The sequence below is a fragment of the Fulmarus glacialis genome, unplaced genomic scaffold, assembly GCF_000690835.1.
Source record: "Fulmarus glacialis isolate BGI_N327 unplaced genomic scaffold, ASM69083v1 scaffold2850, whole genome shotgun sequence".
Classification (NCBI taxonomy): domain Eukaryota; kingdom Metazoa; phylum Chordata; class Aves; order Procellariiformes; family Procellariidae; genus Fulmarus; species Fulmarus glacialis.
Genome location: NW_009186896.1, coordinates 76046 through 92119, shown reverse-complemented (window position 1 = coordinate 92119; position 16074 = coordinate 76046). Strand labels below are relative to the sequence as shown.

At 38.7% G+C, this 16074-nt stretch overlaps 1 protein-coding gene across 1 annotated transcript in view; it reads left to right on the top strand.

Moving 5' to 3' along the window:
• The first annotated feature begins 2838 nt into the window (after positions 1-2838).
• Positions 2839-16074, top strand: part of IL18R1 (interleukin 18 receptor 1) — a 17969-nt gene continuing 4733 nt past the window's right edge. Inside the window, exons 1-7 of the mRNA XM_009572970.1 lie at positions 2839-2887; positions 3943-4183; positions 10119-10296; positions 11966-12119; positions 12630-12692; positions 14951-15107; positions 15254-15387. Coding sequence (XP_009571265.1) covers positions 2839-2887; positions 3943-4183; positions 10119-10296; positions 11966-12119; positions 12630-12692; positions 14951-15107; positions 15254-15387 — 976 coding nt within the window. The remainder of the gene's footprint in view (positions 2888-3942; positions 4184-10118; positions 10297-11965; positions 12120-12629; positions 12693-14950; positions 15108-15253; positions 15388-16074) is intronic.

The window sequence follows — 16074 nt, the reverse complement described above, 5'->3', positions numbered from 1 at the left end:
ACTCTCTGCTTCAGTGATGAATTAGGTTCAGAAGATTTGTAAGTACAAGTTGTAGCTCTCTGGAGTTTGGAAGACTACCTCTGCGTCTGCTTTCCACCTGGCAAGACTTGCATAGTGAGTAAACAACTTCACTTGTGTTGTTTGAAATGAAGATGGATTTTCATTTTAACCAATAAATAGCAAGCCTGGCAGAATGGTGATTAGACCTAGTATGGTTAAGGCAACTGTTTGCTAGATCCTTTTGTTTCCTTCATGAATCCTACGTGCATTATGGCACTGTATGGTGATATTTGAAAAAGACTTAAATTCCACAAGAAGCTGTCCTTAAAGAGGTAAAATGAGTGCTTTCCTCCCTTTACCCCAAAATGTTTGTCTGATGTTCAGAAGAATCTGTTGGTTTTAAAAAAAGGAAGTCACAACCCTTAGAAACCAAATTCAGGTTTCCGAAAGTGTTGATCAAAACGAGTTACTTGACCAAAATTGAGGATCAGTTTGATGTATCAGCCCCCTTTCATTCCAAAATCTTCCGATGATTCTAGGAAAATGAGGAATAATTATAATGATGCTTAAATACACACAAATGTCTAGCTCATGAGGTATCATTAGTGCACTTTATAGAACGTAAACCTTCAGTTTGTTTAAAGATTTTGTTGGCTTCACAATGGCACAATGATTTTTAAGAACAATTTTTTATTATTAAAATTCCATCCATGGCTTTAAGCATGTATGAAATTTGAAAAACATGCTTAAAGCTATTGTTGCTTTGGGCCTTGTAGACAACTGGCTTTTTTATACCTTTTTCGTTGAAACTGTCATTCCCCACTATTGCCTTAGCATTTTGCCCATTGAGTATTTCTGTACTCCTTTATTAGGCAGAGAACCTTTGCCCTTACTTTAAAATATCTCTCAATTTCTTTCTAAAAATTAAAAATCCTATTCTGTTCCTTGAAGAATCTCGTTATATTAGTTGAGTTTTACCAAAAGCATTTATCTTCCCCCGCCCCGGCCTCCGTCCTAGTGTTTCATCGAAGAGTATGCAAACCATATGGCTCAAATATAAATACTGTTAGCCTGGAGTAGAACAATTTCAGACCAATTGATCAGGTTCAACAGCAGTGTGAGAGTAAGATTAAGGACCTGTGTTTTGCTTGTTAATAGTAGCCACTAATCTCAAACTAAGTAGCTTGCATTATACTGTGTTCTTTAATCCTTGTTAAAAGAATGAAGGGCTCTGCTCTGCATTCATTAAAACTTCCATTGTGTGCTGATGTGATGTGCCAACAAAGACTGGGATTTAGAATTAAAAATCTGGTGATAAATGATTTTATCTTTGTGTAGTGGATCATAGTTTCATAGTCTGTAACGGCTGTTATTTCTTCTGGATGAGAAAGGGTGAAAAATGAAAAGTAAATTCAAGAAATGAAAATAAAGAAAGAGGCCCTTCTTTCCTTGTGTATCAGTTTGAGTCTCCATGTGTAGTGAACTGAAACCAGGTCTGAGGAGTTTACTGTATGACCCTTTAAAGTTGCTTGTTGCAGTACTCAGCATCCAACTTCTTTTAGCTCCTTTCTAAATCTGGATCTGTCTACCAGTCAGTCTGAAAAAGGGGATGTGAAACAGTTCTTTCATCTCCTTACAGTGATTTATGGGATGATGGCATACTTGTAATAAGCTAGGGAGAACGATAAGAGGGGGAGAGCAGCTACACAGTTTGATGTCATTCTGGAATATTGCTGGAAATGCAGTAGCCTCCTGCCTCTGGCCGCTTTAGATCACGGGAAGTTTCTGACTGTAAATCTCAGGGAGGTGTCTTACAACAGTAAGTATGTGCTTTCTCAAATTGCAAGAGGTTTGGGGAATAAAACCAAAGAAACAGAACGCTAACGAGATTTCTTTCGGCAGCTCTCTGTGAAATATCTCTCGTCTGTGTGTCTCATTTGTCCATGCGTGGTCAGGTCAGTGACTAAGCAAGGTTGTCTGTCTTGGCTGCAGAGGTTGAACTGAGCTTATTATACACCTAATCTGTCTGTTTTGTAAGCAAAACTGAGGCACAGTCTTAGGACTGCCTCTGCCATTGGTTGTTAGTTAACCTGCTATAATGAGGAATGTCGAAAAGATACCCCACACTGCTATTATTTAGTGGTGTTTTCCATTTGCCTTTGAAAGCACAGTTGACTGCATATGAAGCAACTGAATATAAGCTCCTTCATCTCCTCCCCTGCAGTGGAAACGTTAGCCCTCTCAGCTGTGCTTATCGGTTCTATAGACAAAACTGTAAGAAAAAATTGTAGAACTCATTGTTTTCCAAGGCTCAAAATTAGCCACCAAGATGTCCGTGCTATAAACATTGCGCTGTTCTCATTGAAGGCAAGGGAGGTTTCTACGAGCTGTTTCTACAGGGTCCAGTCTTGCAAAGTTTATACTCTTTGTGGGAAAAAAGCACTGCCCTATCCCATGGTAGGCATCTACTGGCTTGGGATCTAAGTTTGAGTGCTTCTGTAAGATTGTCAGTTTAATCAGAAATGTGAAATAAATCTAGTGAACAAGAAAATGGAGGAAGGAAACCGTGCAGCACTTTCTGAATTTAAAATAAACTTGCCAAGAAAAATCTAGATACATTACCTGATACATGAAAATAGCTGTTATGATAAAAATGTGTAACTTTCCAGTTGGAAAGCCCTCTTCAGTACCAGGCAATAGTTACACTGCTCACATGCTCAAAGGAATATGTTTCACCGCACTTGTGATGAATTGTGAATCTGTTTTTCTTAGGCGTTCAATACAAGCAAGAACAATTCAGTTTCATTTTTCTGGGGAAGTGCGAAGTAACTGAAGAAAATGACTCTGATGATTTTTTTTTTCATGTTTATCGTTGCATCTGCCACTGGTAAGTATAAATCCCATTTCAACAGTAGAACCTTCAAAATATTGGCTGAATATGTGGCATCTTCTTGACAGTTGTTTAGAGTGGGGCAAGTTTTGTATTTTGCAGCTAAGAACAAAATCTTAAAAGTTTTGGCAATTTCAGCCCAGCTCCAGACTTGGGAAATTTGGTCCAAAATACCAAAATTATGAAGTAAAAAGAGCAGAGATGCTACCTGGAGACACCTGATGATGTTGTATGGGAGCATGGCTGTATGAGGAGCCACAGCAAGGAAGAGAACGAATCTGCTTCTTTTTGTGCCATTCAGAATTGTGGTCGCAATAGTTGCTAAACAACAATAATCTCTGAGAACCTTAGGACAAAGAGACCGAAGGCTTATTTTGTTCTTGACTATTAATGCTAGACCATGGTTCCTTTTCTGGTTTTTATGACTTCTGTAAGCAAAGGTACATTTGGAAAATTTGATTGGAAAAGCCGACTTTGAGACTAAATTTTACACACATAATCTCATTCCAAGGCAACTTTTCTAAAGATATCTGAAGTTTTTAAGAAATCTAGCCACATAATGATTTAGTTTTAATTAAGAAGATAAGAAAATGCAAATGTTAATTCATAGGATTTCTGCTTTTATGGCAGCTGACCAGTTCTGAGGATTAGCCATATTTGTCAAGTCAAACCGTATGTAAGAATTTCTCCTTTCCCCTTCCGTTTGTGGCAGCTGCTTTACTGGAGAGTGAGGCCAGATTCTGCCATTTGTGCCCATTTGATTCTGACGCTGTTGGACCCATGTGAAAGAATCTTAGGGAAATGTCCTTTTTTTACCGTCCTTTGCCTTCTGGTTTTGCTTGGGTGAGGTTGAATAAAGACTTGGAAAACTGAGTTCTTAGACTGAAATAAATATTGGTGGAACGAATAAATGCTGCCAAACCACTTGGCTGAAGGAAAGCCACTTTAAAAAAGACCAGTGGCACAGCAAATCTCTTTAAAGTCAAGCTAATGTTGTTTTCTGAAAGAAGTACTTGGCTTCCTAATGTATCTTTCTTCCTCTTTCTCTGAAGAGAAGCTGTGTCCCCTTCGTGCCTCCATTGATGTGCTAGAAGGGGAATATTTTTTCCTTTGTTATCTTGAGTCAATGCAAGAACATTTTCAGGAAGAAGCTTACACAATAAACTGGTACAAAGAAAATGCTGGAAAGCAGCAACTGATAAAGGAAACACACAGAATTGTTTCCCAAATGAATTTTCTGGAGTTTTGGCCAGCTGAACTCAGTGACTCTGGAAATTACTCTGTCACTCACAGGTGGGTACACAAGCCGGGGGGTGAACATCCTGCCTTTGCACTTGTCTATGAAGAAGCTGATTTCTTTGTCTTGCTTTGTATTGCTAGTGGCATCCGTACGAAGGAGGTGCAGGGACCTACATTAACTGTGGTGTCATTTTCCACATCATTTCACAATAACCCTCCAGGCAGACCTATGATATTTACAAAGAGCTATAGGCAGATGCAGCCTTTTAAAGGCTCTGTAAACCTTTTGATAAGGCAGGTAGCATTTCTGCTGGTTCGTGATTAATTACCTAAGCAAAATGAGTGATAGGCAACCCTTCTGTGCACTGCCAAGTAAAAGGAAACATTTGCTTGTCTTCTCCACCAGACTTGTTCCTTCTTACTGCGTTGAGTGGATCTCACACTATGAGGCCTGCTAAGTGGTCTAATTGTAAAGTAATAAACAAAGAGTGGCATAGCTGAACTCCGGTTTCTGTGCAAACCTTTGCATGCTTGGAGCCGTTCAAAGAACAAATGGAATAATTGGATTTGATTTCTTACCGCTGTGGAACATCATGAGTCAAAAGGAGAAATAAGGGTGGGCCTCAATTATTTGGTGGTAATCTTCATTAGACCACCATGGCAGACTAAAGGACTAAATCAAAGGTTTGCTGCATGGAGTTCTTATGACTAACTTGCACCAAAACTATAATTCAACATTTACAATTGAAGCAATAATTAATTTTAAGCAGATTATTTTGCATGTAATGATTTGTGCTGTTCTCCAGGTAATATTTTTAAGGTTCTTGCCTGGTTCGTAAAGGTTATGGGACTGCGGATACTGAAAAATGCTCTCCACATTTCTCCAGTAACATCGCAGACACAAGTTCGATAGTTTACAGTTTTAAGCTAGACTTCAGTTGCTAACTTCCAAGTTAACTTGGAAGCTGAAAACTTCAAGTTAAGTTATATTTTTCCATGCATCATTATTATTATCGTCTTCCTGATACTATTTTAAAAAGTACTGAGTCACGGTATCTGAAATGCTAAATATTATAAATGAAAAGTCTGCTGGTAGAATATTTCTTTTGGGTTTATATGATTTCTTTTCAATTGTAGGGCACACTTTATCCAAACAGTAGGTAAAGCTTGAGAAAAATTTTACTCATGCATGTTAAACCCAATCTTAAGAGAATTGTCTTTAAGGGTGATGAGTATGGTACTTTGGCTACTTTGTTGTGCAAGGTCGTGCAAAAGTGGTGTATTATTGAGTACAGACATTTGTCTGAAGTAGTACAGGTGAAGCCAGCTGCTCGGTTTTGGTGCGTAGGGGTTAACATTAGACAATAGCAGACATAGGCTTGTCTGTTGTCACAGACCTGTACTTTACATATCAAGTCTGAATTTGGCTTTAAATTTTTGCTTTATCGATGGCCTTGATCAGTTGTCTATATGGTCATTTCACTAAATATGGTGCTAAAAAGCTATTAAATCTAACAACTCACTCTACTGCCAGCACCTAACCAGTGGTATAAAATGCAGGCTCTGACTTACTTTGGCCTGGGGAAGGATAGGCAGAGAGCATACCTGCATTGCCAGGCTACTGAAGGAGGTTGTCATAAGGAGTCTGAAATAAAGGACAAAAGAGAGGACAGCTGTGATAACCCCAGCCTTAATTCACGATCCTTGTGGTTTTGTGATTATTTTAAGGACTTGGAGAAATGACAGTAAATCCACAGTAAATTACAAGAACTCTGAATATGCAAAAAAATGTAAGCTTCAAAACTGAAGGAAACAGCCTTATGTATAGAAGAAGGAGATGACAGGAAAAGACCTTAAGTAAAACTATTAGGATGAAGTTTGTTAAAATAAGTATTTGTTGGAAAACAAAAAATGTTTGAGTCCTTTGTGAAATGTCTGGATTTGCTGATTTGCTTAAGCAAGAAGCTCAGAAGAAAGGTTCTGGTTACATCAAAGCATTCATTTGGAATTAAGAGTTTTGATTTTCTGCTTTTTTGTTTCATTTTCTAGGACTATATTATGCTATGGCATTTTAAAACTCAGTTTTGAAAGAAAGCATTTTTATTTTGGAGAAAAAAAGGTTTCTTAATTAAAAGAATATATTTTGACCACTCTGAAACAACTTTTTTCTTTTTTTTTTTTGTGTTTTCAAAATTTCTTTCTGTTAGGCCCATACAGATACTCATTTTTGTGTTAGGATCAGAATGAAGACACATGCCAGAATCTTGCAATCCTCACACGGGAACTCTTTACAGGTCTCACCACTGGAACAATAGACATAAGGGGATTTTTTTCATGGGATTTTAATGGGAACCTGGGCTTAGTTTATATGATGGTTCTCACTATTGGCAAGCATATTAAAGGAGCTACATTTCAGCAAATACAGAAGATTATGTGCAGAAACAGTTTTCAGCAGAGACAGAGGACTTTTTGTAGTCTCTATTGATAGGGAAAAATTGTGGGCTATTGTGGACTACTGAATTGGTTTAAGATTTAATAAGAATGACGATTAGAATGCAATTAGTTTCATTTCAGAGCATTTATAATAGGTTCAAGTTTGGGTTTCGAAAGCAGACATTCTAAGTATATTTTTATTTATCTATTTTCAACTATTTAATTTAGAGATAAGTATTCGTAAGCTATATGGGAAATGATTTTTAGAATGCTTGTAACTGTTTAGGCAGTTTTAGTGAACAAAGTGACAATGAAATATACTGCAAATTTTCGAGAAAAGTAAGACAACACATGTTGACAGATTTTGCAAACTAATTAAATTTAGGGATTTTTTTCCTGATATGTTACAACTGACAATATGCAAGAAGCAAGAGGTGAAAGTGATATAACAGTGTATTTATGGTGTATTATCCACTTATTTTTGACTTAAAGAAGAATCAGAAGTTTTCCAGTTAAAGCAGAAGCATCCTGCTGAGACATAGCATAGATAGCTGAAGTGTACGTATGTGTGTGTTGATGTGTTCACGTGTGTTTGTTAGTATAGTAGACTTAGGTTATAAATTCAGGAATTAATAGACATCACCTGTCCATCTTCAGCAATATTTCTTGAAAATAAAGGATTTCATGTGCACTTGTAGTGGGAGTGGTAAGCAGAAAAACTGTGTCACACATCTTTGGTAGGATTTCTAATTTGTATGTTTTTTCATAGCCTATATCCTGTGGTTATCAAAGAAAAAAACCAGAATACAAAAAAGCAGGTCATCTGGTTTCTCTGTGTTGGTGACCTTGAAACTGAGGGAACATGCAGGTTCCTGAAAAAACTGAAAGTACTGAGATCCGTGATAAACGCATGATACATTTTAAGATCCTAATACTCTTTACTTTTTCAATGTGTTTAGAACAGTTGAAAGCAGTGGGAACACACACATTTAGAATTAATATTGTAGTTTGGAAGGCAGAGTGACAGGTTCTTGCAGTAGATTGAAATATTGAGATAACACTGGCTTGTTGCTGTGAAACAGCTAAGGGATGACTTAGAGTTGGCCATGTATCCAGTAGACGTGGTTTATATTGTCTAAGGGCTTTCACTTCCCTGTATCCTCTCCTGAGTCAAGCTAGTTTTTGTTGTTCCTTCTTGGTGGGTTTGGCAGAGGGAGTTGAATGGCTGTTAAGCCAGAAATGGTTCTGTTCCCCACAAATTATTACTGAAGAATCTCAGCAAGTGAAAACCAGGATAGAAATATAACAGCTCAGACACTAGCAGTTTAAACAATACAACTCAATGCATTTTTTTGTTGAAAATCATGTATATGGCAGACAACTAGAAATTATGTAAGCCAAATTCATCTTAGTTTGCATAGGTATGGTTTTGTCACCTTCCAGGGAGCTGCTTCTTGCCAGATTTTGGCTCATCAGGTAGAACATCTTGATCTACTTGGGGTGAAATCCTCGTATTTGTTGAAGTCGTTTCACCAAATACGATCACAGAAGAAAACCTCTGTGGAGTCGCAGTGCTGAGGAGAACCTGTGCCTTTATTGATCCTTTTCTTTCATCTGCTGAATCTAGATAGTAAAATCATATGTATTTTATGGCTGGATCCACAATTGCCTCTCCAGCAGTATTCAGATACTAGTGTGATGCCTAAAGAAACACACAGACTTGGTGGAATTAACTGGAACTAATGTTTATGTCTACACCTAAACTTATCTTAGGTACCTTTACTGTCAGGGAGAGAGAGGGGCCTTTCTGGGGCACAGATTATCTTGTCCTAAACCAAACATATAAAATAGGTCACCTAAACTGTAGTCTAAAAGAGTGACTATTGACTGTGGTCCCACTGCTGACTGTGATTTAAATGTGTAAATGTGATGTTGAAGAATAGGTGAGAAGGGCTCCACCCACTGTGAATACCCATGCAAGTACATCTCTGATGGAAAAGTTTTGATAAGGTTTTTCCTGTTTATGACACCATAGTTAACTGATTGAGAGACCAAACCACTATGTTTTCATTTAGATTGCAATTATGAGTAATGAATATCTCAAGTGAGTAAGAAGAACAAGGAGAACCTGTGTAGGCTGAAAAAGGGCTACAATGTGAAGAGGGTGAGCAAAATACATAAATATATCTGTTCGGGGAGCTTAAAGAGGGAAAAAAACCCCAAACCAAAACTTGGTCTAAATTCATCATATCATTGGTGTCCTAACAGTTCTTCTGAATCTTGTGACAATTAAAAGGCAATGTTAGTCAAGAATGGTGTTTAAGGTGATACACTCGTCAGGCTTGCTTCTCCATTTCAACTGCTTTGTCCCCTTAGCCCTTCTCATCGAAATGATTCTTGACTAGTTTCAGTTCTCATGGGAACGATTCCTTTTTCTTTTCTTGGAGACAGAAAGATTCAAACATATTTATGAAGATATGACTGACACTGGAGGGAAGTGCTCTGTGATTGCTGCTTTTGCTTTGTCAGACCCTACCTGTTCAGTAAAAAATGAGAGCTTTGTGCACTAATTGCGAAGTCTCACCCATTAACTTACAGCACCATACGACTTTCTCTTAAGCCCTAACTTAAGCCAAAAGTCCTCCAGCTTCTTCTCCCTTGGTAGTCATGTATTTGGACATATCCAGCAATGAAATAACTCACAACTATAATCTGATTCTTTAGAGGAATATGTGGATAGAATGCAGTAGATATCTGAATGACAATGGTCAGCTCCTAGGTATTCAAAAGAGGCATTTTTGGAGCATATTCACCTGATCTTTTATAGATACTGCCTGGGACGTGATGACTCTGCTTTAGAAGTGGTTGTTCCTGGATCTTCCAGTCAACCTGGGGTGGCCAGCTACTGTAGAACTCTGATCAGTGCAGACTGAAAGACAAAGAGATTAACGCTTTCCAAAATGCCTTGTTTTGCAGACATGCTTGAATCCATAAGTGATTTTGTAATTCATGAGACTTGTGTAGTTTAGAAATATTTCCAAAATATCGGTGATTATTTGCACAGTATCAAACAATGAATAATGTTGCTTTATGAACAATAACAGAATTGCCCATCTTATTTTTGACATATTTTACAAATATATTTTTCAGTTACTGCTTTAAACCTTAGCAATGCATAGGAGATTAAACCTGCAAAATCACTAGCTGATTCAAGGTCCTAAAACTTTTATTCTCACTTGTAACTATGCATGGTGCCACAGATTGTTGCATCCTTGTTCTGGTCGATATAGCATATATTGTCATATTTCATAGATATAATTGTATTGTCAAATGTTTTGTGATAGATGATTTAGTTTAGATAACCTCTTTTGTTATGGGAAATAACACATATTTGGGGGTGGAAAAGTAATAAGGGAGAATATAAATAATTAGGTCACTGTAGATGTACTTTTTACCTAAAACAGATGTGTTAGAGAATTTATTTGTTGTGCAACTCACTAAGCTACGTTCCTTTAAAAAGCTCCTAAAACTGATTTTGCTAATTTTTTTTTCATAGCAATGGAAAACAAAATTTCACAATTCAAAAGTGGACCTTGAATGTACTTGAAAGAAATAAAAGCAGCTGTTTCAACAAAAATCATTTAACTACAGAAATTAAAAATGCTGGAACTGGTCATTCACTGAAATGCAGTGATTTGTCTGTCAATGAAAATGACAGCATAACATGGTACAAGGTAATTACTGAAACAGTGTCACTCAAATCATTGGCTATAGAACCAAAACATCTGATTGCAGGAAAAATTAATTACAAACAAATTTTTAGAAGCATCTACAAACCTTGTAAAGCTTTAATTTCTCAGGTAATTAGGGAAAAAAACTTTAGACGGATGTACAAAAGAAAGTTTTTCTCTGCTCTCAGATTTGTTAGAAAAATCAGAAATTATTAGTAAACTGGTAGTTTGGAATGGTAAAAGATCTGATGTGCCTGTGTGTTTGCTGATTTAGCCAGCAGCTGGTTTAGCCAGCTGCTACTCTGCTGATACAGATATTATCCTGACACTAAAGGAGGTGCCAAGATATTTGTTTTACAGTTGGCACGTGCTTGTAAAGTGATTGCAAACTTTTCAATTTTGCCGTTTCTGAACACTTTTTACAAAATATGTATCACATCCAGTTCTGTTTGTTTTAGGCAAATCATTGGTCTTCTCTTTACCAGCGTTTGTCAGAGCATAGATGATAGTTGTGTAAGCACCTGTAACTGTTGGGTGTTGTGCTCAACTATTGGATGAAGCACTCTGAATAGGTTTCTTCCACCCTGTGCCTATGCATCGCCTTGACCAGTGCTCCTTATTCCTCTCAGGTGTCCTGGCTGGAGTAACAGACCCTGTTCACTCCGTGTTGAATCAGTTTCAGGAAAGGAATTTGACAGCTTAAGTACGGGCATCTGGATTCTGCCTGGCAGAATGAGCCACAGCCCTGCTTCCCTGTCCTTTGGGGCATGGGAGGATAGGACCATTGATGGATAGGGCCATAGGTGGATATGTTTTCCTTGGTAAAGGACCACACCCCAGACTGACCTCTCTCATGGCTAAGCTGAGTGTACTGATACCTAGTATTTTAATGCCTAATACTGTGGAAGACAGATGAAGCAGCCATCCTTGCATCTAAATATCCTTTGGCGCTTGATTGGGTGAAAATTTTCAAAGCCTTCCTGTCACACCCTAAGCTGAGATAGATAAAACAGGGATGGTCACACATGCCTTTTGTATAAGAGCCTGGTAGTAAGCATATGCACCCAGGAAATGTCCATTCCCTGGACAATTTCCGGCAGTGATCATTTCCCTTCTTGATCTAAGGTAATTCAGACCAGAAACAAATATTGCTGCGTTTTCGTAGGACATTTCACTTAGCATGTGCTATGAATTTTAAAAAAAAAAACAAACCAGAGTTTGTTTTGGAGGATAGAGAGGGTAAACTAATGTGAGTCCAACTCTTGTCACCCTCTGAGATTGTCACTTTCCCTATTGTTGAGGCATTTTGCTTTAAAGTGAAAGCTCCTCATAAGTCTAGACAATTTTGGCCACAAGCAGGTGACACCTACAGACCCAAGCCATCATTTTGAAAAAAATAGATGTGTGCATTTAAATTCCCAATACAGTGTTTTTATACTCAGACGCTTACTTGGAATTGCAGTGCTCTCAACTTCTAACAGGTTAAATGTTCAAATGTTTCATTTAAGTGACCATGACTGAAAATTGGGCCCCCACCTCTTTTGGGTCAGATAAATGTCATTGAGATAGTAAAAGAGTGATGGTGACACTTCATTTCAAAAATAATTTTTAACTTTAAGGTTTTGAATGTATGTTTGCTACAGAATAGTATTTTCTGTCTTTATTGATGCAGGACTGTAAGAACTATGAAAATGAAACAGAGCGGGAACTGGATTTTAAAACCTTAACAGTACAGCACTCTGGGATATATACCTGTAAAATTTTAATCAGTCATGAAGGAAAGATGTACCACAGCACAAATACAATTAAGCTGGTAGTAGAAGAAGGTAAGAAAGCTTTCTGAAATTCTGAAGCATGCTTTTTTGTTCTACTTACTATGGAGATTTTTAATTACAGCTCTCATTTGATAAATATATACAGGGGTGATCAAATCTGGTAATCTGAACTATTTCACAATAATTTCAAAAATAAAAAAGCAGCAGAAGAAGTTTATATGACATATTTCCAATTCTGGAAAATTTATTTAGTATGTTTTCCTGGCAGTTTTATTTTTTTCAAAATTGGCTGCTGTAACTAAGTCGTACAAACTTGCTAAGAGTTTTGGGGAAGAGCCTTTCCAACCATTGTAAATTGTGCACTGTATATGTATGCATGTGAAAAAAATTCAACAGGACATGCTGTGCTTTAAACTACTTAATAATGCCAGAGTCCAGATATTGTTCTTTTAATTAAATGGAATCTATGTGATTAGTTTTAGAAATAAAGCAAATGTGTAATTTTTACTGTGGTAGAAGGTAAGTAAGCTATTAATTCAATAGCAATACTTTCTGTTTTAGATGCACCAGAGGCTGTAACTTTGGAGATAGTTGGACGCGACGAAGAAATTGAAACAGAAATAGGTATCAAATTAGTACAAGAATCTTTGTGGTAGCTACTGCATGTATATGCTTTTGTTCCGATCTCTTTATGGTTGATGGTCGGGTTAAGTGTAATCAAACTAAGAATTGTCTGTGCACCCTTCTGGATCTGATCCATCTTCACATCTGGTTATGTTTTGCCTAGTGTATTCCATGATTGATATACAAGTACACTAAATTTACCCTTTTACAGAGGCAGAAGCTGAGGTTGCTGCTATGACCAGCAAGAGAAAGTGGTGGTGATGATAAACCAGCTCTCCATGGCTTTCTTTTGTAGATAGCAAATCCCACGGAGTAACGTGTGAAAGACGTCCGGTTTGTTCAGTGAACAGCAATAATGAGTAATCCCCTTAATACCTGATGCAGTTGAGGATGTTATTCTGCAGGGAAATGAGAAGTGGGAGGGCTGACAGTCCTGGCAGTGTGAGCATGCAGATATGTCATTGCTGCAAAGAATTGGTTGTATTGTCAAAAGCCAAACCCTTGACTGTGCTTCTAGCTGGGAGTAGGTTGATAACACGGTCTGCAGGCTTCATATGGTGTTGGACAGGATCCAGGATTTTATGATTGAGGCTGTAATTAGTTTTTAAAAACAGAAATTTACCTGTCTTTTTTCTTTCCTGTGCGTGAGGGTTTTTCCCATCTGGTTACCCAGTCCTTCCTTTCCAAGTCCGAAAAATCATATTTACCTCCTCTGTTGCTCATACACGTATCTTATTTGCTCAGCCAGGACTTCAGATGCTAATTTTCCTTCCTTCCTACAAAGACCAGTTGGTAGGTCCTTTTTCCAATGGTAGTAACCCAATTCTACGATGCCTTATGTCTCCCAACTTCCCAGTACACCCTTCCTGCACAGTTCTTCCCCCTTACTGTGCTTGTCCCAACCCTTAGAAGGTAGCAGGGTTCAGCACTAAATGATTATGAATCATCTGTCTTCCATCTCTTATCTGCCTTGATAAGATTATTTGATAAGGTCATTGAACTACCTGGTGAGCAGTGAGACAGATGGCATAGTGGAGAGTGAAGGGAATTTTGGATGGCCTTTCAAACCTGTCATTGCTTAGATGGTGTTCTATAATACTTCCCCGAAAATAGCTGTTGTGTATGGTGAAAAGGCTGGAGTTGCAAGGTAGATGATACTAGAAGTTTAGGTCTATGTTTCAGTCTGTGCAGCTGTGATTTGGATTTCTAAGGTCCCATTTTCAGCTGGATCCTGCTTTAATGGTTCTTAAGCAGTTCCGCTGGAAGCATCCACTCTGATAAATCTCGAGAAAGCAGCTTATAACGTGTGCCCTTAGAGAATTCCTGGGCAGGCCTCGCTACTGGAAAGCATTTGTACGTGATGGCCGGAACAAGACCTAACATGCAGCTTTCGTGACTTAATAAAGGGCATTCTGGATGTGTTCCCTGGAAATGATGCTGGCATAGCCTAGAAATGGTGTTATAAAGTTGCAGATACCCTCAGGTCAGGCTTCCCACGACAACGTTTAAAATAAAATGCCTTGCAAATCATCAAATCTCAGACTGCAGGGCTGCAGCCTTCTGCCTTTATTTTCCCAAGTGTACAGTTGTCTTTTTACTTTTGCTCTTCTTTTAATTGACCAGATTCTAAGGGGTGATTCCTGTCACTTCCGATTAGGTACAAAGTAGCTGACTGACTAAGTGACTTATTCACACATTCAGGATTATGCTGATTTCCAGGTGTGGAGCTGGGATGAGAATTTCTTCTGTGAGACTTCAGCTGGGGGTCTGACGGGTTTTGTTTTTTCTTCGAGTAATAGTCCATACTTTAGCCATTATAATCCATTGGTTGTAATTCCCCTTACCAGTTACTTACTTTTACCTGGCCCTGGGGCACTGCCTGCAGCACACAGTTTAGTTCATAGAATCATAGAATATCTCAAGTTGGAAGGGGCCCATGAGGATCATCGAGTCCAACTCCCTTTAGTTCTCTAAAGGCTGAAATGCTCTGGGCCTGTTTAAATTCTTCTGGCTGTGACAGAGTTTATCTGAGAGAAAGCAGTGGATGACTGTCACCCTGCAACAGGGTACAAGAGAGCCCTGGGCATGGTTGCCAAAGCCAGTGCAGGTGGAACATGTATGAAACATCGCGCAGGGGCTGCGATGTCCAGAAGGGAGCACAGCTCGTGGGGTGCGTTGCCTGGAAAGCTGACATTTTACTGCACTCTGAACATGAATGCTACTTCTGACTAGATCTTCTCATGTTATGCTTTGTTTAGGTAAAGAAGAGATACTGAATTGCACAGGTTTCTTGGGTTATTATATGCGAGAAGATGCCAGCCTCTACTGGTTAATCAATCAAACGTTTCCAGAAAAATGCTCGGGTATCCCCGAGAATGAACCTTCAATATGTGAAGAAGAGTTCAAAAAATTACAGTAGGTTTCCTGAAAATATTGCACTTTTGTTTGTATGTGATAATGTCCTGCACTTTGTGGACTGCAAATTTTTTTTCAAAATCTGCCTCTCAGCTGGTTGTAGGTTTCTGTACAGATAGTGTTGCTAACACCATTCCTTGTTGCAGGTTGGGAAACAAGTTCTATGTCACAAGGCTACTACGGATTAAAAAAGTAACAGACGAGGACATGCATCATAATTTCACCTGCATGTTGCAAGCTGATGAAAGAACACAAACAAAAATAGTGAAATTGAAGAAAGGTACGGTATAATCTATGAATCATACTCCTCATACATAATTCTTAATTGTGCCAGCCTTCTCAATCCTGAGGGCAGGGTACTGGTTTCAGAACATCTCTCCTGATATGTCTGTGTGCTTATGAAGGCCCTGGTCCACCTAACGACGCCCCTGGGTGATTCGTCCTGCTCTGAGACAGGGGCAGCAGGAGTTGCTGCTACGTCTGCTAGAGCAGCTGGGTGAGGGCTCCATAGTTGGACCACTGCTGCTGTGGACACAGCTGGGGAGGCTGAGCTATGCGCTGGCTGACAGATCCCTGGGCAGCACTTCGTCAGACCCCATGACAGAGCGTTCCCTGTGCTCTCCTACTCGTCAGATTGGTGGGATCATGGGGGTTAACTACCCAAAGTTTGGTGCAGCCCAGAGTCTGCTGTTCGGATCACTTTGTTTATTAAGCAGCTCTTTATCTAAAATTAAAATTTGAGGTTTTCGTTGGTTTTTGTGGTTGGTTTGTTTTGGTTTTGTTTTTTTTTTCTTTTTTCCTGGAAAGGTCAATCTTTTATATTCCTGATAATGCCTGAAACATTCTGGTCAACGGTTTCTCTCTTGTCAGGGACTTTATCCTTCTAGCTACGGAGAGCTGACCTCTACCATATAATAGTACTTCACACTTATAGTCCAGACAGCCTGGAGATTCATGGCAAGTCGGC